Genomic DNA, 24,524 nt, shown 5'->3' on the forward strand with positions numbered 1-24,524 from the left:
GTCTTTAATTATGCAAAATGTAGCATGAAATATGAATTTACTCATGTTTAATACCTGGATTATCAGCCTTTAATCTTAATACGACGTATCCGTTATTAGGCACCGCGAGCGTGTCTTTGAAGGGCGGTAGATTGTACTGTCTGTGTAATAGGCCTTTCCTGTCTAAATCTAGAGCATGCTTGAGGTTGATTTTCTTAATGTTCTTGTCCGGAGATCGACCCATACCGATCACGTTGTATGGCGTCCCGTGGAGATGGAACGGGTGAGATAGATTCGGGGATTGCACTGTAATTAGAGGAAAATATAATATGTATTATAAAATATTAACATAATTTTAAACCCGCTTAATTTTCATTGAGAGTGCTAGGTTTGGTACTTGGTTCTTTTTTACAGAAAGTGGGAAATTGTCGGATAGTGTTAAGATCGAATACTATATTTCTTACCTTTCCTATTTAATACATACCTAATAGTAATTTTAAATTAACTGCAGAAATTATACTTTTCCATTTTGCATATGAAAAAAAGCAGTTCAGAATTAAAACTACATTGTATTAAACTCTATTATATTTACCTTCGTCCACAAGAACAATTTCCACGATAGAGTTCAAAGGGACATCAATCATATGCGTGCATCTACAATCAACGGGACAGTCTTCGGGTCTGTTATCTCCGTTACAGAATATCTCTGGTGGTAATTCGTGCATTTGAGACAGTGGAGGGGCTGGAGCCGCCGTGTACGAGATCTCGTCAACCAAACTGAGCACGTGGTCTCCACCGGGAGCAACTAAAACGGAATATTAGTTAAATTCTGAACTAATACTAAACTTTAAATTTATAATGTTGAAGATCTAGGGTAACTTATTTGGAAGAAATAACTTCCAAGGTGATGACGGTGAAGATGTTGATACTCTAGTTTAAAAGAAGATATTGAAACAGTAAATTTTTTGTATCTAGTTTTACAATTTTTAGGCTATGGAAGATTGGAGAGTTATATAATTTTGAACTTTAATAATGAGAATTATTTAGTATAAGAATATCACACCTAAATAGTTTCTGTATGTGTTTTCCTTAAATAGATCCTTGGGCTTGTAGAAATGGAAACGAAACGGTAGAAAGATCTTGACATCAGGTCGTTCTTGAAGGATATCTTTGTCCACAGGTTTTGCAGATTTCAGATTGCTGACGCACACAGCGTCATTTCGTTTAACATCGCATATCGCATCTAGAGGATTTAATACCTAGAGAAAATTGAATATATTGAGAACATTTCTATGAAACGGGTATTTATAAGCAATTGAAAGAAATTAAGTAAGATAAAAGAAAATAAGATAGAAACAACAATAAATATACAACCTGGATTTACACCACTGCATGTTCCACCAACAATTTTAACACCCAAAATCTTTTCTAAAGATCTACTTCTACTTTAAATAGCTACTTGTGATTATTATACACTAACTACAATTTATTCTTATATTTACTGTGTCTTAAAGTAAAAAGGAAGGAAAGGATTCGGAGCTGAAAAAGTTTATAAATTGTATAAAATTCATAATATTTTGATGCAATTTCCGTGGCTCTTAGAAAGATGCGCTTTATAAGAGAAAAGGCCATGTTAACCTGTCCAAATAGTGTACTCGAAAAGTAAAGTTAAAATAAAATAAAGTTTATTTATACACTTTCCAAAATCCGAAAATCGTTAAACTACTCAATATGTCCGTTTGCGATAAGAAGGTGGATGCTTTTTAACAAATCTTCTTAAAAACGATGTCGTCTGGGCTGTCGAAGCGTTGAACATAATTATTTGGTATGTCAGTTAATTACCGATACTTCAGCGATTTATAAATTATCTACACGTTTATCTTATATATAAAAATGAATCGCAAAATGTGTTGGTAAGCGCATAACTCGAGAACGGCTGAACCGATTTCGATAATTCTTTTTTTATTATATTCCTTGAAGTACGAGGATGGTTTTTATGTAGAGAAAACGTAAACATGTACCACGGGCGAAGCCGGGGCGGACCGCTAGTTGCTAATAAAGTTAACGATTTATTGCATTACACAGGTTTAGTAACGAAACATGTTTACTTTATACATTTATTAAATGGTACAAAAAATTTACAAATTTCTTAATATTATAAAATGTTATAAATAAACTCTTGCAATCATTACACCGTCATCTTAAGATACAAGAATTTTTGTTTTTGTTTTATTTTATTTTTCGATGCCAAGTTTTCAATTGGTTACAATTAGATTCGTAAATAATAAAATACTTATTATGGTTATAATGGTAACTCAAATGGTAACGTATAGGTTCCTATCTTTTATCTACATTCACACTAAAACACAGGTTTGAAGAAAATACACTTTACACAAATACATTATTTTAAAGTTATATCGCTCTCCAATAGTATTTTGGTTTATGTGTGAGTGCGATGTTAAGAACAGTCTTCAAAATGTAGATATGTGGTGGCAGTGCACTTGGGTTTACTAAGCGTTATACAAACGTATGTGTATTTACAGGTATTGCGGTTTGTATTTATTTACAATTACTTTAAGTGTATTGCATGCTTGTTAGTTATTAATAATATATTAATTCCCTAATTATTTACATTGACGCGCATAATATCCAACCATCCAAACATTGCTTTTCAGTTATATCCCAATGGTATCCATAAAACGTTAAATAATAATCTAAATTGTACTTTGAATGGGAATTCACTCTTGGATTATGGTGATGATTCAATAAGATACTCAAAGCAAATTGGACGAATAATATTAGCACGACAATGTAATATTTGTTAGTTTATAATTCACAAAATTAAATAAATATTGTTGGAAAATATATAAAATGGCAAATGGCAAGTACATAGGACAGACGTTCATTATGATAATAGGAAGATGTTTTGTACAATTGAGAGCCTCAGAATCTGTCGAGGTGATACATCGATGCAACTTTAACAGTATCACCAAATATTGCATAAAATAAAATACACTCAGAAATAGAATCACCTTTTAAATAAATCACTATCTTTAAGAACTTCAGTTGAACATTCGAATACATATAAAACACTATCGATGGAGTCGAGCACTTCGAGTCCATCGAACACATCACACAAAACAAACATAAAATTACACTTAGTTAACGTAATGTCAACTGGTTTACCAATGTTGCACGTCTGTAAACTGAAAATAGTTTGTAGGAACCCAATTAGTTGGCTGTAATCGGAGGAAGATGGTCCCCACACGTGGGGAAGTTCGGCGGCACTGGCGGCAGATCGCCTTGCGTGCCTACTTGCAGTACTACGTTCATGCCTATCACTATGTGGAAGAGGAAGTGACAGTGAAGAAGCCAGAATCCTGGGTTGTGAGCTCTAAATCTCAAAATGACGTAGCCGTTGTTGGGAACAGCGATGGTATCCTTCGCCGGAGGCAAGTCTCCTTGCTTCAAGTGACGCTCCAGTAAACCTCTCCTATCGAGGTCGAGAGCGTGTTTCAAGTTAATCTTCTTAACGTTCTGGTCAGGTGACCGTCCGATACCGACCACATTGTATGCATATCCGTGCAAGTGGAACGGGTGAGATAAGTTCACGATTTGCACTGAAAGTGAAATAATAATTAGAAAAATTTGCATTGAAATGAAAACCAAACTGATATGTAATCTTGTTATTTATACACACCTTCGTCTACAAGAACGATTTCTACTACCGCGTTCAGTGGGATATCAATTTTGTGCGTGCACATGCAGTTTTGTCCACAGTCCGCTGGTCTATTGTCTCCGTTACAAAACTGATCGGGGTTAATGTCGTCGAACTGACTGATAAGGGGAGCAGGTGGGGACATATAAGATATTTCATCGATTAAACTGATAACGTGATCTCCTTGCGGGGCAACTGTGAAAGTTAACACTCATATTAAACCAGGATACCAATGGAAGAAGGAATGGATTGGAATCTTTGAAGTATCAACGACCATCTTACCTAAGTATCTGTTGTACGTGTTCGGTTGGAAAAGCATTTCTGGCCTGTATACGAAGAAACGGAATGGCAAGAAAATTTTAACATCGGGTCTGTCTTGTAAAATAGCGGGATCGATGTGTCTTGCATTTTTCAGCTGGCTGACGCAAATAGCGTCATTCCTGGGTTCGTTACATCTGGCATCCAAGGGGTTCATTACCTGTATAGTTAGTTAGGATAAGGTACGTGCAATTACTAGTATTACGTGCGTTAACTACGCTACAAATTATTGTCTACTTTCTCTGTATTTATAATTTCTACTTGTATTCAGTTGCAATCAATACTGGTTGAATATAAGTGAATTATTTTAAACTACTAGGTAGTTAACTATACGGCTGACTGTTTAAAGAAAGGTTTCCATTGATTATAATATGGATTATACCATTTGCTTATATTATATAAAACATGTATATAGGTACATGAAACTAGATAAGGAAAACCTTTCTTTGAAACATTATTGTTAATGAATGGATATGGATTTATATTCGCATTAGGAAAGGAGCTATAAATACGGTCAAATGTGCTACTGCATTTTTTATACTTATAAAAACAATTTACAAATCTGAAAATTAATGGGCCATTATATACAATTGCGTACTGGTCGACACTTGAAAAAGTTGTAGGAACTGCACCGCTCAAAAGTAATTCCAATATTAAACTTTGAGCAATCGTGTGCAACAAAATCTACCAACATAAATCGAGGCTGCTGTGCCGACAGGTATTCAGTATGCAATATCCGCCAATTAATATATGAGATAGGCCCGTGATCCCAACTCAGGGTAACTACTTATTTTTTCAAGGAGATAATTACAGCAATCTTGAGGGGTATTTAGGGTCACCAATCTAATATTGTATATACAGTCGATATTCATGAGTATTTTTTATACATAACTATACAATGAGATACATTTTGACCGTCACTTACCACTCCTTGCGGTATTCCAACGTCGTAGGTTGGTGAAGGAGTAGATGGCTGGTATGGTCCTCTAGCGTATCGAAGAATTCCCAGTTGTTGTGCTCTTTTAATACCACATTCTCCAAGACCACGTACTTGAATCCAGTACGCGCCCGGGATATTGTTAGCTTCGATTACAAAATCATATCGTTCGCCTGTAGAATAAAACATAAGTAATTACTAACCACGGTTGATGGTTAATATTATTATACAATAAAATATTATTCAATTCGTTTCGGTTCAAGTAATGCACCAGTTAATAGCTCAACGTTACAACATGGGCGTGCCTTTTTTAATTGCAGCTTTTATCGTACTCGTTTGTTAACTAATTATAGTATACTTTAATTTTTGACAGAAGTGTTACGAGGAAACATGGTTATCTAACTCACCAGAGAACGAGATAATAGTATTAACTTTTACGGGTTGGACGGGTTCACCGTCAGTGGCAATTACAGTTAGATTATGGCCTTCGAAAGTGACCTGCGCTGGGCAGACTGAAGCAAACGCGTTTATCATTCTGAACCTGTATCTTCTTCCAGGAGTGATAGTGAATACTTCAAGTGGCGTATTAGTCATGAATCCAGTATTGGGATCTCTGAACTGTCCCTTTCCGTTGATAAGTACGTTTTCGGGATCTTGTCCAGTGTTAACAGCTAAGCGACCAGGATATCTTTCAGCAGCATCTTCGTGAAGCCAATCACTGATGAGCATTACGTGGGTTGTCAAGTCGTAGTCGTATAGATGGCTGTTAGGATCTTTGGAAGGAGGTTGACGTACAACAATACTGCCGTAGAGACCGTCTAATTTTTGGAGACCAGTATGCGCGTGCCAGAAATGTGTACCAGCATTACCTTGCCATTGATATCTGGAAATCGAAAAAATAAATTACATTAAATTTTTCTAAAAAGTCAATAGGGTCATTTGTTAATAATCATCGCTCAGAATAGAAACAAGTTAAAAAAAAAGGAAAGTAAGTTGTTAGTTACTATAAAAAAAATCGTTTGAAACGAACCTGAAAGTGTTTCCTTGTTGGATGGGACACTGCGTAACAAAAGGCACACCGTCATAGTATTGAGAGCCTCGTTGCCAGATACCGTGCCAATGAATTGTTACTTCCATTCCCTCCATATGATTTTCGACATCGATGACCACTTTATCGTTTTCACATACTTGTATGGATGGTCCGGGCAACATTCTGTTCACTGACAAGATACCACGCTCGACTCCGTCAGCCAAAACACACTGGCAGTGTGACCACACGACGTTGGTTGCGTTTGGTGTGCATACTTGACACGCCCTGCGGGATATCATAAAATTTTATTGCATTGTGAAACAATGAGTTATTTTAATTGCTTATAAAATAAATGTTGTCCCTATTATACTAAATATTTCATTATGTATGTAAATTTACTTAATTCTGAGTATGTAGATTATATGATTACAAATTACTAATATCCTAGGACGAAGGCGAGAAGTGATTTCATAATTTTCATAACCGCTGTCGACACCAGCTATCAATTACAGGTACGGCTAAATTTAGAGCATTTGGACCGTAACATCGTTCATGGAACCAGGCTGTTTCGCGTGAAGTCAGCCATGAAGTCATTACACGTAATATTATACTTTATTAATTAATTATATTATGAGATATAATCCAAATAATTTTAAAACAACCTTAGGTCTGTCATTTACTGTGACCCCAATGTAAATGGTTTATGTAAATATAATAATTATCGAAATGCCAATGTTTTGCAACAGAGGATGCGTCTCAGGAAACCAGTAAATACAGGTCTAAGTGAGTACTTCTTAAAACTGAAATGACTATGATTTATTATCATAAAAAAGACGGCAAAGCGCGAGTGCTCGCCCATGAATGTTGTTTGTTATTATACAATATAGCATTGTATGTCGTAACCTTTACATATCAAATATAAATTAATACCGCCAATGTATTCAATATTAATATAATGAAATTGTATTGAATTCTATACAACAAATTTAGTATCATTTATTCGTTCATTCGCACCATGGAACCATATACATATTAGACAATGTTCCTAATAATGTATTTTTATTTTGTTGTCCTGTTTAAATCAATTATATTATTATATTACGATTACATTATATTATGTGCGAAGAGACTTGATGGAGTTTTAGTTTAAAACCTACCAGAGAACCCTAAAATATAATTTGTAAAGTATATAATAATCAATCGCCGGTAAGTTAACGCCCAGCAATTAAAATATTAAAACAGGATATTCATGACGGCCAGCCTATGTACTAAATTATGAATACTCACGCTCCGAGAACAGTGTAAAACTCCAATGTAAAGTGGTAGTAGCAAATCCTTGGTGGCTCGTTTTCCCTGCAGGCTCTAGCGCACTCATCGGGAGCAGACAACGCAGGATTTCTTCGGAGCTCAGCTGTTGCACTGCTGGTGAAGTCCAAATGCTTTAGTCCAGCTTTGCCATTAGCACTTCGCGATAGAGGTGGAAGCGGGTTGCTTCTGAATGTTCCGCTAAGCGGACCGCTGCCGCTTGTCTGAGCGAAGGGGTTAGACGATGGTCCAATTGTGCTCTCTATTCCTCCGAACGACGCAAACGGATCGTTGGCAGTGGGGTGGGTTTGGACTATGCCGTGGGTTGAGGCGAATCCGTTGCTGCTGTCCCGGAATGGTGTCGCTGTACCCGCCTGCCACCATGATGCTGAAGTCGATTGATCATCCGCTGCGTTTATCGCTTCTGAAACAAAAATAATACTAATTTAATATTATGCCTTTAAATTATATCAAGCGTGTTCCGCTATTATTATTGTAGCAATTGAAACCGTTTTCTATTGTCAGGAAGTGCATTGAACTATTTTTTAACTAGAGGTACCAATTAATTTCAATATATTGTAAAGACAGAGGCAGACTTCTGATTAAATTGAGAACTAAATGGTAGTTACAGTCAGGAATATTTCGTCAGTCCTACGGTATGGTGATGTTGAATGTATTTAGGCAATATGTCTCTCAGATAAGCCCTCGGCGATTTGGAACAGGTGCGTTTATGTAAATCGTGTTGTATTTAAGACAGTAGCGAGCAGCAACTGTGTTGTCACGAGTCTTTTGAAATACCATAAGTAAGCAGGGACTTTAGTTTCGTATCTATCCTTAAATGCAAGGACTTTTACTTCCTCGTTAGTTGCTACAGTTTTGTGACAGTCGCTGCGGCCTATATTTTATCTATCGCTACACTTAATTGAACATTTTGTTGTACGATACTATCGCGTTACACGATTTCAAAATTGTCTATTACTCCATGTTCGTGGACTACTTCGTTACGGACAGTTTTTGTTTATGGTTCGACACTATTTTAACGGTGGCCTTGAACCAACTTTACTTTTACTTCCTTATCAACAAATAAATACATATAATTTGATTATTTTTTAGTGTGTACATTTCAAACGGCTACTTTGTTGTAAGTATTTAATTTAACGTATAATTTTATAGCTCTCTTGGTACTATAATATCTAAAGAAGGCAATTCGTATTCATTCATAGCTAGCAATAATAGTTTTAATAAACAGTAATTAATGTATTATTTAATATTGGATCTATTTTATTGGTTTTAATACTACACTTACATTGTATTGTATTGAATACAAGGATAATTGATAGCTATCGAAGCAATAAAACCGCCTTGAAAGTGAATGTGATGATTCAATGTAAACACATGTGTACCAGGGAATTTTATTAATCCATCTTTTGAAAAGTCTGTGCACCCACATACATATGCGTCAGATATTTGTTTTAAAATATTTTGCGTAATATGATTAATGAAAATTATTATTGATAATGGTTCATACATATAAATTGATGATACGCAACATGGATAGATGTAATTTGAATAAGCATAATTTTTAATTATACTCATATCAATTTATCTTATAGGTTGAATCACTAACACAGTCTTTACTATACAATAGAGCTGATCTCTATCTCTCTATACTATCTTTTTATACTTGATATTTAAATTTAATAAATGATCACTGTGTTTTTATTGTAAATCTAGTAGTTCACCATTAGATCTGACTTATATAGTATAATAGTTCCACTCTCAAATATGAAACGTAGCTACAGATTATTCCTATAGCTGTTTTAAATTGCCAATAAATAATGTAATCAGATCACGTCGAAATCTAAACTCCCAGCAATAAAATCATTCAATGAAATAAACCAAAACGTGCAATTTAATTATTCTCAGGCCTATATACTCTTATATGGCGTCCTGTAGTTATCAGTAAGGCTAGATATTTTATTATCAACTATCATTTATAACACTGGCTTATGAAATTCTTAATCTATGTAAAATGAAGGTTTTGTTATTGGAAGATAAACCCTTAAAGCTGAAGAAATTTATTTTATGTCTTGATATTTATAAGCTAATGAGAATCCGCTTTGACCAAGTCATAAAGATATCTTACGAACAAATTCATGAGTCCATACGTCGAGTAAAATCGTGTCCATTTAATTGAATTTCAAACAAGATATTGCTAATATTCTGTTTTTGTAACATCGAGACAATCTCAAACTTCCTTGTATAATATTGATTGCGGCAAACCCGTGAAACAATGCTTGTTTGTAATTTACAGTCGTAATATTAATGTTTATTTGTTTATCGCAATTTTATTCGTTTTATTATACGCTGTTCGGAAAATTAGAGATAGATATATAATTTTGCGTTAACCAGTTAGTTAAATTTCACTATTTTTTTCTTAGCTGAGCACTCAGATAGATAATAGGACACTTTTTTAAAAGGACTATTTGCTATCATATCGAATTTATCAAATATATTACAATGTTACCGGCTCTAAAATGGCATTAAAAGATTACCTGCTTACATAGAAGTTATAATAAATATGTAAAACAGTAACTATTTACCCAGCCAAATCGATACAAATATCCTCCAGTTGTTAATCATAAAGTAGTAAATATAAATCGTGTTAGTTATTAATACCTTGCCCTTAGGGCATATCTACTCATCGGGTTTCAATTATGTTGTTTGCAATTCGCCTCAGTCATAAATACGAAGATATCTATCGTTCAACCCACGTGGCTCCTTTATATTATTCAATTCTAGTCCTTATTGCAGAAGATAAATGACGTTAATTGCTATTTATTGAAGCTGCGGTGTGATGTAACATTTATGGTTAACTAAACCACTGTTCTATTATTTTATGCAACGTTACACCTGCGGTTTTTATATTCTGTAATCATCTTAATTTGTGTTGAATTTTGAAGGTTAGTATGACATTGTAATTATTTTATGTATAGCTACATTAACCTAATTTTGTTAATAATAGTGTGAGTACCTATTTGTTCAATTATTATGATATAAGCAACAAAAGTTAACACAGTTCCACTTCATAAGATCATGTATTATTTTTAATACGGAACTTTTAAATCAATTTAATATCATAATAGTTGAATGTAATTTAATAGGTGGGGTACATGTAACGTGTAGTTTCATTAATATCATTTAATATACACCTATAATACTACGAGAACATTCTGAAGAATTCACTTTGAATTCGTTATGGATTAAGTAACAAATAAAGTTTTTGTAGTGGTAGAGTTGTTGATATGGTAGTGGTAAAGTTTGGCCAGAGAACACGAGTTTCTCTTCTTTATAATTCGTGGTTCTTACAGTGGTTCTTAATATTTTAATTATGGCCAAACCTATACAGACAAATGGATATTATTATAATAATTCGCGACTTGACCTCACACAGTTATAATATTAGAACCTTGAACGAATGTAACAATGAAATGCACACGTAACTTCAGTTGCGTTACGATACGAACAATTAATTTGTATAACCGTTCCACTTGATTGAAACCAGGTTTTTCAAGAGCTGAATCATAATTTCCTTGCTGAAGAAACTTTTCAAGTGGGTCAAGAATACTATGAGGATAAATGTATGAAATATATCGTGGAAAACTTGATAGATGATTAGAGCAGCAACTAATGCAGATATATTCATATGCCTTTTACACAACATCCGCAAAAGTTCCGGTTGTAGGTACCTTATTGTTGTTATTTGTAGATTTTACAGACTGTTGTGTTTACTAGATGGACGAAAATGGCATCTTACAGCTTGAAGTACGTAGATATTTGAAAACGGGGTCATGGTGGCATGGCCATGATGGCATCAAACTCACTGACATGGGTCAGCGAGTTTTCGATATAGTGCAATGACAACGGTAGCAATTGTTTTGTCTCTAGTTGCAGTTTACAAAAATAAATTTTAGTTTATCGAGGTTGATAGATTGAGAATGCTATTAGCTAACTGGTAACAGTAGAGTCTTCTTAGATTTATCAATCAACTTAACCGCATAGTTTAACGTTACGTGGTAATTACAGATAAAAAAGATCGTGACTGTGGAAGTAAAAACTCCACATCGTAACAATGATGTATGACTTACTTATCCTAAGTAATAGTGAAGATTAATGAATATTCAATTAATTTCATTCACAGATTACAAGGTCATATTTCACTAAGCGGTGGGACGATCAGTAAAAATCATTAAATAAAGGTCAATGTACAAACTTCATTACAGAGATTAACGACCCTACATAGACAATAGTTTCTAATAGCGTGCAATAATTTGCGTTGGGTGTGTTCAGTAGTTAGCTCTGTATCGATCATTTTTGCTGACACAGAGTTATAACACACATAAAACTAAATGTCACCATTCGCGCGGAACGCCAACCGTATCGAACTGAGAGATTAGAATTAGAAACATAACAATTTGTCATAATGTTACATAAGTGCATTGTCGTAGATATAAAATTTTATTAGCGGCGATTATTGTGCAGTCGGAAAACGGAGCTTTTACTTACTCAACTAAACAATTGTGGGCGCTCGGGCGTAAATAGTGAAAGTGTCCACTTTACCGGACACTTTGAGAACAAATCGAGTTCGCTACAACACGTAACATTGTTGACTAAGAGCTACATATTTCGGGTAATTTAAAAATTCAATGAAAGGCGGCTTCTTAGTCACTTTCAGCGCGTAATGAAGTGAAAAGTTGAAGCGTATCGATCGTAATTCGTTGTGTAATGCAGGAACAGTAATTATATATTGTAATGTGGATGTTATAAATTTTTAGTATTATAGTCATTTTATGATTATGACTAGCAGAGGTCTTTTATACAGTTTTCTATGATCATAATTATTAAATGAAACTTCGTTTAAAAATAGGTATTATTGCACAATAATCATAGTGAAATATTAAGTAATTTCACTCGTCAAACACGTGTCTAGCAAATTAAGAAATTAAGTATGGAATTGACTGATTGTATTAATTTGTTTTTTTTTAAATAAACATTAGCTCCAATAAAATCTGCAATAATTTTTGCTACTATAACGTACACAGTGACACAATAGGTATATAAACCAATTTATATTGAAATGTAACTCCTACAGAAATCACAATGCTATTTGTTTTTGCCCGCCACATTTGATTGCGTCTTGATAGTAATTTGTAGGAGAAAGTTCAATTACTCGCACATTTTAAATAACATAATAAAGAAAGCAATTTATGATACAACCAATAAAGTGTCACTTTTTAACTTCCATGTTTAATAATATCTATTGTGACGATATAGAAAGCTAACCAAATGGATTCGTTACATTAAATGTAATTTTATCATTATTATATAAAATAAACGCATAATCCTTGCATGGGATGTGAAACAAGCAAGTCATTGTTCTCACGTAAATTCAAAAGAAATAAGTTATATAAGATTTACCTAGGAAATACCGTTTTATCTAACATCAAAGATTAATCGTGGGGATTAACAGTTTATGGGTGTTCTCTTTGATTGAAAGAAATAATAAACATATAAAAGCTAATGGGATTCGTGTAAATCTTGAAAAATTGCAGCTGTTACTTACTGGATTACGTAGTATATAAACTCAGGTGAGAGGTCAATGTATTTCCTGTACATACGCATGAAATAAAATGATTTCTATTTGCACTGAACTGACTTAATGAATGCTGATGTCCTCTCGTTTTATAAAATACGATGTAAGGAGTATGCATTTAAAATGGAATTTTAACAAATACTATTCGAGTGCCAGACGAAAAGTATTAGGTAAATGAATAATTATTTTGTTTTTAAAACATATAAAGGAGGTATTATCTGCGTAGAAAATATTAATTAAGTATATCTTCCTCGAAGTCGTTAAAGATAAACAATTTCTCAAGTTACGTTTATGGATATAACGAAACAAATTATTTCATACTCACAAGATGTGATAGCAGTACAATAAACTTTGGAACAAAAACGATACATTTATACTTGACAATAAATCATAAAGAATTGCGATGATTGCCGATTAACATTAATAAATGCGTATTAAATCCTCACGTTTATTATTTATTTATTTGATTAGTTCCGGTTTTAATATTTCATTCAAAGAAATATCATCTTTTGGTAACAGGTTTTGCTTATTTCAAGGCTGTGTCGTATTTATATCATGACAATTATAACAAAAGCCTAAACAAAAGACTTAAATCAATTCTGAACTCACAAATCTGTATAAAGATCATTATTACATTACAAATGTAATATTCCGTTCTATTGAAACATGCGTACTTGTATATAATAATAGAAGTAGTTTTATGATAGTAGACAATTAGTACATGTCTAATCTAAACGCAATAATCAGTTTACATGATTCATCGTGTGGGTAGTAGCTGAAGTCTCAAGAAACAATGAATAACACTAGAGCGCTCGCGCCTAAAATTTTCCTTGAGTGCACGCGTGGGTTACATAATACATATTATGTCACCCAATACGACGCACGTTTTTTTCATAAAAATCGTAGTTTAAAAAGTAAACGAAGTACTTATTTATGAATCAACTTTATTTTTAAGTGATGAAACAAAAAAAATATCAATATATTCTCATTTTACTTAAATTATGAGCTAAACATAAACCTCTGTGAAAAGTAACTAATTTTTTACTTATTGTGATCAATCAGTTTTTTTTACTTTGGAAACTACAAATTTGGTAAAAATAATCATCTAATTATAAAGTTTAAGAATAAGTTGTTCTTATCCAATAAAATTTTATTTTCAATAAAAAATAAGTATGTCCTAGCACTCGAATATGAGTATTTTATTTCGATTTTAGTTACCCATATATTAATAATTTCTTAATAGTATAAATTGATCATAAGAGCAGTAAAAAATAAAAGCGGTATACTTGATTTTCACTCGTAATTGTATGATTTCAAAAACTTCCTAGAACGCTCGCGCGGGGGACATGCGTCACCCATGTGCTTTTATATTTTCGCAGAGTACACTTCGTTGCACCAAGGAAGCTGACACGCTGCTAAAATGTCCGGTGATTGGTAGTCGGGGAATACCTGAGACAACAACACTCAAGCACGATTCTTTAAAAAAATATTTAGCAATATAATACACTGGGTGACCTATGTCCCCCGCGCGTGCGCTCTAGTGTTAAATTTAATTTTAACTAGCTATTCCGTGCGGTTTTACCTGCTATAGGTCATGGGTTATTCTGATGTTTACCCTATATTGCAGTAAACTTTCATCTATATCCGGGAAGTGTTTTTAAGATCCAATTCGTTAGAAACATACTTGCATACAAAATATTATCTTTTCTCTATATAACATTAGCATAGATAAAAGAAAGTTTAAAAATTTATTATCACATTTTGTATTGTCTCTAAAACGTAAGAGTGATTCAATATAACTTGAAACAATAACGCCGTAAATGTTTTAATTGTTCGAAACAGTATGCAGTTGCGAAGAAATGAATAGAACATAAAACTTTTTCCGTTGCATAAGTTTGCATGCACTGGAGGAAATGGACAAGATTCGTGTCAGATAGCTCTTATTTCTTTTTTAATTACTGATAAATGTTCAGAAATCGATTGTATCTCCTGTGGCGATGCAAGTGCGATAAATGCAATCGATGTTATAACTAATAGTTATTCAATATTTTATGTACTTTTGAGTTGTTGGGGATAAATCGGTATTATTGATTGGTTCACATTTTATTTCAGAAAGGCCAATTCATAAAATTGCGATTTATTTTGCTTTAAGTCACAAATAACGAGGTTTAGGCTCTTAATTGGAGTTCAATATTTACAATAAATAATAATTTTATTGACGTTGATGAAAGCAGGAAATATTAAAATATTATTTTATTTATTTGGTTCAAAAATATCGAGGATATTGATGAAATTTTTATAGTTGATATATGTATCTAAATTATAAAATGCCTTTAAAGTATTACATGTATTACGGTTAACACGCCTTTGAGCACGTAGAATTTATTTCGTGCAATTAATGATAAACCAATTTCCAAGGATTACAAATATAACATAATTTTTAGACTTATTTGTGTTAAATTTAATAAACATTCCTCATATCAGTGTCTGTTCATAAATCACAGCTTTTCGTCATAACATTAGCGCAAGAATGCGAACTTGTTTTCATCGCAAATTTAGAAATCGAGAGTAGGTACATTCGTTAATTTTCGTGTTTCTTTGATAAATTTGTTCTTGTTTCGTAATATTTACCGACTTGCTATTTCTTTACTGTTATTTAAATGAGTTATTATTGCGTAAAGTTTCGTTTGTTTCTATATATTATGAAAAATATAAAAAAATAGAATAAATTTTAATCAAATTTTATCCGTATGTGAAGTCAATGTTAAATTTATATTGTTTCACTTGACTTCTAATATAAAATAATTGATTAACCTTATTAATATAGAGTCACAGTCATGTGATTTCAAAACATATAGACAAAACATAGCTTGTCTGTTGTGTCAATTTAAGAATAATATATACAATCTGTATAGTAATTAGTGTAGAGTCTTGGTATAGTAGAGTCAGATGCCATTAATAGCCTTAATACATACATAATACCCCTTCTATCTATTTATTTGTGGTACATACCTTCACTTATATAATTATGAAAAAGAAACGTGACAAATTTATTACTCACGACTCAGTTGTAATTATATATCAATAACCAGATATTGCTAGAGAAAATTATTTAGCGTAATGTATATCCTTGTTTTTTTTTATTAGTTATAATAAAACGTATTTCTTGATCTTGCCTTGACAACTAAATATTTAAAACTTACTTCATTGGTTTTTGGTTTTTTCGCTTTGAAAATAGAGTAGACTAAAATTACATCAATTTTTTGTATAGGAAATTCATTAGAACTTATAATGACTAATTATCACTATATTATAATATAATAAGGTAAAAAAAATATTTATTATTATTTATTTACGTATCCTAAATAAATGAAAAGTTGTCTATTATAGAGAACATCGTTGATTTAAACGGCATAAAATAGTAGATATCAATCATTATTAATTTATCACAGTATTCAATAAATCCAAGGCAATATTACTACATGTAATATTCAGCATAATTAATTTATCACACATATTGAACAGATCGATAACCGGAAGAGGTACGTTTCAGTTAAGTAATCATTGCATTGCTTTGTACTGTGGGAAGTCGGCAAGAGTTCTATGAAAATATCCTTTCCCACGCTTTTTCGCATTGGAACAACAGTAGGTGGTCTTAATTATTGTATTGCACGGGTTGTGTTTAACACTAACGCAGAAATCACAAGGCAATTTAAACGTCGGTAGCGTATAGTAAGTACCATTTGGTTCAGTGCAAATTTCGCCCACATTCATCTGCTGGTTTTTGAACTATTTGTTACCTTTTCGACTCCTTTTTAGGTGTTTCAGTGAAAAGAAATATTGTCATAGTAATGTTTCATTTCACATAGTTCACGAGAAAAAATAATGGAACATTATTATTATAGTATAGACAAAGTTATGATACGAGTAGGTAGTGATAGCAAAGCAAGCATAAGATTTCTTGAGAAACATTATAGTGTTATTCGCCATAAATCGTTAATATTTTTAATTAAACACAAATGCAATAAAATTATTAAAATAGTCAAATACTGTAAAATAATGTAATACAGTTATCAGTTAACGAGTTATCTAGATTAATTTTGAAATAATAACAACGATTTAGGAGACTTATGAAGTAGTTAAGAAATATTAGCATTACAATGCTAAGCGACACGTAAAATAGACGGTGTTTTGAGGATATGTAATTCTCGTGTTATTACGTTCGCATTACAACGTCGTTGAATTCGCATTTGGTGCAACACAGAGCGTTTTAACTTATTTTCTAAAACGATACAAAATATGTAGAAATATATAAATTATAATAATATTAACTGTGTTATTATTTTTTTATGTCAGAGCAAGATAATACCTTTAAATTCAATACCTTTTATTGATACCATAGTCGTCAGTACTAACAATAATATGGATGTATAATCTGAATTAAATAAAAAATATATTTAAAATCAATTCCATACATACTTTTACAGAGAGCTACATATGATATTATCATTTTGCAGAGAGAATATTATGTTGATAATAAATGTGAGTGGATGTTAGTTCATGTAGAGTTTCATGAGTTTTTAGAAATATTGAGTTTTTTTAAATAATAAAAATTATATATTCAATTACTCTTTTAAATTATTATTTCTGTTATCCACACATTTGATTAGTCAATAGAATATTATCACAAATATTCGTTGATAAAAATCGCTTGATCCTATACCTTAAAGGCTTAAACTAACACGCTTATAAGTGGATAAGCATGGTACCAGCTTTATTAGCAACAATGGAACAATATCAACCCATGACTCCATGAAAATGCTCTAGCTAACCTACTTAGACTACCATAAAGCCATATTTATACCTTGTATGCAATTTCTATTGTTATAACTGTTTTTATTTCTATTGAATAAGAGATGTTGTTAATGTAAAAAATAGTATTTAAGCTGCTATTTACATTGTTCTTTATATTATATTGTATTTATAACGGAATGTACATACTACGTGACTTATTTTTTGCGATTTTTCGACCCCTCCCTCCCTTAGTAACCTCTCGTAGAGTATGCCAAGACTTTTAAAGATCTCTCCTCCCTAAATTGGTTACGTAGTATGGGTATGATTCCTAATTAAAAACCACGCCATAGTAAAGCTAATATATTTATCAATAAATAAATCACCTACCGTGCACAATACAAAATATAATGCTTATTTCACTAACATATTTCAATATAAGAGTAATCTAATAGAATGCAATCGTAATATATTTTTATAATGACTTTTTATATTGTTTCAATGAAGGACGCAAATTGAAAATCAATTAACCATTACGTTTCATATGGGCTTGGAACCGATAAATGTTCAATAAAACTAATCAGATCAAAGGTCGACAACTTTTAGTTAAAAACTAAATTTCATTATAGTGTGTCCTTAACCTTAATTCACTGATGTTTAAGACAGAGCGCCTTTGTCTGCAAGTCCCAGAGAAAACAATTGAACACAAATTGAGTGCATTATGCCTTGGTGGAGTGAGAGTGAAAACCATACTTAATGTGTTTAAATTCAATAAGTTTTAGTTGTTATCGTGTAGTTATAGGATCTTCAGCAACCCTTTATGATATTAAAACAAGACGTATTTTCTATGATACCGTTATATGCAGCTTTTGTGTTTTTGTTATGTATAGGATTTTACTTAAATCCAATATCATTCTTTAAATATTTAGCATGCGCTGGTAATTACAACAACCGGCTATCTATCTCTGGGAGTTACTTATTTTCCACTAGAATTATTACTCATAACTAGTGATATAATGCCAACTTTAATGGCCTTTTCCTTCCTGAAAAGATAATTAATTGAAATATTTATCTGTGCCATCATCATACACTGAATAAGAAACGTATTCTCGTATAATTAATATTAAAATTCATGCAAATAAGAATCACATGATTATGTTTTTAAGCTAACATTTCTTCACGACAGTCACGTTTCGTTTATAAATATAAACACAGTACTGTTTATTCTACCAATTTTATAGGTTAAACAATACAATAGGTTAAAATCCTTCATAATCCGTCAATCGTTGTCGATTGTATTGGCAGGTTTGTACCTTGACATCGACCATTACCTACGCTTTCGTAACTCACGGCCACCCTTCTTTCTTACTTTTTGCGCCAGTTTAAATCAAATTGAGCACCACGAAGTTTATCTACTAGTTAACATTATCAGATACTTATTGTATATATAAATGCTATTGAAATTGAATTACCATTATGCTGTCGCAGCTACAGAGGGTGAACATTGCGAAAGAAATAGTGAGAATGTCGCAACTGCATTGTTATAACATGTAGCTTTATTATACCCATAAATAAACTCGTAGCCATTTATTTTTTATACACGCTTACCGATAATTTATCTGTAGCAATTATTTAACTATATATAAGTGTTAATACGACCCGTATTATAAGCAATGAATGATATTGCGTATCGTTAAATACTAAATATTTACAAAATCACCGATACGTTGCAATCACTTGTATATTTTGTGATCTTGTTTTGATTTCTTAATAGATACGTATTCATTATATGTCGGTTTAATAAAACTAAACTGCTCTTGTAAGCGCATACCCAGACATAAATAATTTAACGAGTTTGGAATTAGTACAAATAGAATCAATTGAAAATCAAAATGGCATACGTTATACGTAATATAAAACACAGTTCGATTTCATATTTGGTAGTGAGAAAATATATTCTAATTGGATTTTGCTACTACTTACTTGAAAGTTGAAAACAAACTATTCCATGATATTGTTTCACCAGTTATGGATTTTCCGTAATAAAACATACTAAAAACGTAGCACTTAATAAACATTTTCATTTCTAAAGCTATAAACTAACTACTTATAATCATTATCCTATTTAATATGAAATTATAGGAAAAGCTTAGATAATAATTCATAACTTAAGATTACGATTTAAACCTCGAAAGTTACACTGGAATTGTAAAAAGGCATAACCGCAGGCGGTAACGTTTCAATATTAAGTACATTTAAAATTGTCAGGGTTATTATAGCTATCAAATCACGACACGCGTTATCAAAAATTAACATCTACTGCTGGTTTCACTTATCACATCCTATTATCTAAGTAGCAATAAATGTTTTCGAGCTAACGTCACAATGTTGTGGCGGTACTTGAAAATTATAGACCAGCGACTATCGTAAAGTAATGGGACTTTATTTTAGTATAATAATATATGGAATGGTTATTATGCTGCATTTTTCAAAGGAAGATAGATCGAAGTAAGCTTTTATGTAGATTAAACTTTAAAAAAGATTAAAATGTTTCCCTATTCTGTTGTTAACAATATTGCAATGCTATAAAATCGTGATAATTATAAAGGTTTAGTTTGAAAACGATTATTCAGGTATGAAATTATCAAGGTGTGAACTGCTTGTTAATTTCTAAAATAATATCTATCGAATAAAATAAGATAGAGTCGATCTTAATATCTATACAAACTCGACTATCATTTTAGTGTTTTTAATTCTTACTTCAATTGTATAATGTTTTTTTTTATTCCTATTAACATCAATCAATCGAATAAATATATAATTATAATATTCGGTATAGATAAGCATGAAAAAAGTCAATAAAATATGCAAGTTTAGTTGAAAGAAACTTGAATTTTATTTCTTTGCCAGTTCGTCGCGATTTTACTGTTCGCAAAAAATGCATTATTTTCAAATAAGGCACATCAAGGTAACTGTGTAGTTTGCACAGATGTTATGGTAGTGGGCCTATTGCACTATTTATTTCGCCTTTTGTACTATAATACAATTTTCTTAGAACTACTGGATGAAGTATATGCTGTAAGTACGAAGTATAGTAAAAGATCCCCAAATATCAGAATTTCGATTTTAGGCCTTAATTATAAATTAAGCAATATAAAATAGGCCTGTTTTAAGCACTGTAAGCAAAATAATTGAGATTGCCTAAATCTGAGGCCAAGGATAAAACAAATCCGAAACTAATATGTAACTTTATACCATTTTGTACGTTAAAACGTGGGAGACACTAAAATAAACCTCAAGTATTTGCCAATATCCGCTTCTTATTATTCGCTTATAGTTATACATGAGTCACATTATCTTTAACGATGCATTTATAAAATGGATAACTTTATCAATATAAAAAACGGCATATTGTAGGTATGGTATACTTTTAGCAGCTTTTAAAATATTTATATCCAATTTGATTTTATCTGTAATTTATCTATTAATTATCTAAGATCAGTTTAGCGATCAGGTTACTAGATTACGCATAATCTTTTGATCGTATAGTCAATTAATTCAACATCGTGTAATATATTATCACCTCAAATTACAAAGGTCACAATTTTATTTTCGTTTTTGACAGTTTTAGTGTTAATGCTAATATTTTGGTGTTATATACCGATAAATCTTAATCTAAATGTTAATCGTATTTACTTTAAATTTATTTATCTCAGGAACTACGATTTGTTTCGGTGTTAGATAGCCCATTTATCGAGTATAGGCCATATATCAATATAACCTATACTCTATAGCCTTCCGTCTATCCGTATCGTCGTTTGGTCGTGATGATTCACGACTAAGACCAACAGAAGCAGAGCAATGCGGGTGAAACCGCGGAGCACAGCTAGTTAAATATATTTCATAACATAATTAATACGTTTTCACGGTTACTTTCAATTATATGTACTGGATGTGATTCGTAACAACGGAAGCGTGTTGGCGACATAAGCGTCAGGCAGCGTAAAAGATGGCCTTGGACTTTTTGTACGCGAATTAATTGCATTTGTCATAATTATTTTATAATACAATGGTCGCTTGGGTAACCCATATTTTTGCGTCATTTTTTGAGTTTTGCAAAACGTTTTCACCACGCAAGTAAAATTTTATTGTTATGTCACTAAACGTTGCTTATTACGCACATACGTAATGTTTAGGCCCATATTATCAACGTTGTGGATACGTATTAAAACGAAAATGTTTTGGTTATTTTAAGTCTTGTGAAGAATATAATTTTGACTCTTATGACTCTTATGTATTAAAAAGTGCGAATAAATAGATAATACATACAAAGAACTCTCATTTTATCTCATAAATAAATTATTAGGCGCTGTGCGTTTTGAGCGAAACTGCGCAATTTATATAATAATATACTCAATTACTTTTGACACATTTTCATAATAAAATTCTTCCATATAAATCTAAAAAATATACATTTAGTAGTAAATTTGTATACAGATGAGTTAATTATAAACTAGAACATAGGCTTTAATAAACTTGCTCTTGATTTAATACTTGTAAGTAAACCAAATACAGAAATTTAAGTCAAGTACACATAGCTACCCATTTTAGCACGACAAATGCTAAAACACATTTCTGTTCAATTAAAAATTGTTATGGAAATACAAAAAACACATGCTACTAAAGAAAAATAAACCAAATCATATATTATCTTCTGCAAAGTATGGTACCTGTATTTTTTTAAGAAAACATTCGAACTATTTTTCATAATTTTGCCATTAAACCTTTTTATATTCAATGGAATAGAAAGCATCAGCAATTTCGAACATTCTAAAATCTCTAAATAAATGACTATAACAAAAATATTTTCTCTTCGATTGCCATGACCAAATACATTTATCGCAATGACGTGTTGTGATCCAAGTCCGATACAATGCAGGTCACAAGTTTGCAGAGCAATTTGGACCAATCTAGATTTGTATAAATAATAGCAGCACTCAATGCCACAACTAAAATTATATCTCCAATTGGCTACAATTTCCTCAATCATTATTAAAATATAGCTATTGTCTTGTTATATGAAGGATACTCTTGTTACGAAATGTTCACCAATTTATGTTGTGAGGTGTAACTGTGAACGAGAAAACTTTGATTGAGGCCGTCAGATTATATTTTTACGACACTTGTTAATTTTGTTTTAGTACAAAACAAACTCATTATAACATTGCCTACTGTTTTAGCGTGATACAGTTAAATAGATAAATTATATTATAGAACCATTAATCCCAGTAATACTCATATCATTCATAATATACATTGAGTTGTAGATCATTGCTCTGTACTGTAAAAATACACTACCTATTCAGATGTTTCTTTTATATCTATTGTTTCATAAATTAGGTACTCTATTCTTTCATTCCACGTAGACTAGCGAGAATTGGTCTAAATTATTTTTACGTGACGTAAAATATAAAATCTAACGCTTTAAAGAACGCTTGCAATAATTCGTGTTTCATGCGAGATAAAATCTACGTAACTACAAACACACGATTTGGATATATTTTGTAACCTAAAAATATAATTTGTCACACGTAAGTTCTTGCGGTTATTACCTATTGCGTTCTGTGTATTTGACATTATTTAGGGTAATGAAGTGTTATCCACTTTATTCATTAAATTTTGCCATCACTAGTATCGCAACCAGGTTTCACAACTGTGAACTAAAGGTAGGTGAATTAAATTACTTATGTCCACATTATGTTACGAAACAGATCCTGGCTTTATTTCTTAATGTAAACAAATATTTTCATTAACGACCTCACTTAAGTGTTAAGGAGTGTAGTAGGGTTCTTTAATTTTTAATCACTACATAGTATAAAACAAAGTCGCTTTCTCTGTCCCTATGTCCCTTTGTATGCTTAAATCTTTAAAACCACGCAACAGATTTTGATGCGATTTTTTTAATAGATAGAGTGATTCAAGAGGAAGGTTTTAGTATATAATTTATTAGGTTTTAGACAAAGCGGGCGAAGCCGCGGGCGGTAAGCTAGTTATAACATAAATAAAGGAACATAACTGTACCATTCGAATGTTATTACCAGACAAGTGCGCAATTAAAACATTTGTGGCACTTTCATTAAAACATATACAGATTTTTGCTTTGTTGAGATTGTACAGGATATGACTAATAAATGAATAATGGGAATTTACAGACATTTTTTATAATAAACCACCAGAATGAGTAAGGTTGATTATAATAAAACGCATTTTTAACCCTTTAAAAAAAATGCAAAAAAAAGAATCAGCATTAAGGTGAATTGGATCAATTAACTACAATTAAGTTTTATATTATTTTAATACCAATATACAATACTTGTATATTACACGCAAGATAATAAAAGTTAATTAAATTTAAATATGTGGTTACTAGCGAAAGTAACGTTGCGTTGCTCAATTTTCATTGTCGAATTATTCATCAGTATAAAGCCTTCATGTAATGATTATTTACTTTTAACGTGTAGCAATTTGTAAATAATATACTTGGTTGCGTCATGTAATGATGATTGATCTTATAGTCGCACCTGAACAGATCGAGGTAATGCCTGTTAGAAGTAGGGGCACCAATTACACGAATAATCAAGTAAAAAAAAAACAACGAGTTAGCGCTGCTGTTTGGCTGCTGTACTGCATATTGTATAAGTCATAAATGACGAAGGTACCTACTTATTTATATGTTTAATAACGAAGTATTCGATTTTAATGAAACTTGTGTTTTGAAACGCATAGAGGCAAT

The 24,524-nt window shown here is 31.8% G+C and overlaps 1 protein-coding gene across 2 annotated transcripts in view; it reads right to left on the minus strand.

The window, feature by feature from the left end:
• Nucleotides 1-24,524, minus strand: part of stw (laccase) — a 66,076-nt gene that overhangs the window by 1,343 nt on the left and 40,209 nt on the right. The window contains exons 2-8 of one of the 2 annotated variants that reach the window (XM_089699362.1): nt 7,270-7,711; nt 5,983-6,267; nt 5,360-5,835; nt 4,941-5,125; nt 1,043-1,238; nt 572-784; nt 55-285 (exon numbers count right to left, since the gene is read on the minus strand). In XM_089699362.1, coding sequence (XP_089555488.1) covers nt 55-285; nt 572-784; nt 1,043-1,238; nt 4,941-5,125; nt 5,360-5,835; nt 5,983-6,267; nt 7,270-7,711 — 2,028 coding nt within the window. Of the gene's footprint in view, nt 1-54; nt 286-571; nt 785-1,042; nt 1,239-2,082; nt 3,600-3,679; nt 3,893-3,979; nt 4,176-4,940; nt 5,126-5,359; nt 5,836-5,982; nt 6,268-7,269; nt 7,712-24,524 lie in introns of those variants that run through there. The other variant, XM_089699363.1, reaches the window with a different exon arrangement.

The sequence above is a fragment of the Colias philodice genome, chromosome 9, assembly GCF_061535455.1.
Source record: "Colias philodice isolate Cphi_HAF_F1 chromosome 9, ilColPhil1 Martin Lab GWU primary, whole genome shotgun sequence".
In the NCBI taxonomy this organism is placed as follows: domain Eukaryota; kingdom Metazoa; phylum Arthropoda; class Insecta; order Lepidoptera; family Pieridae; genus Colias; species Colias philodice.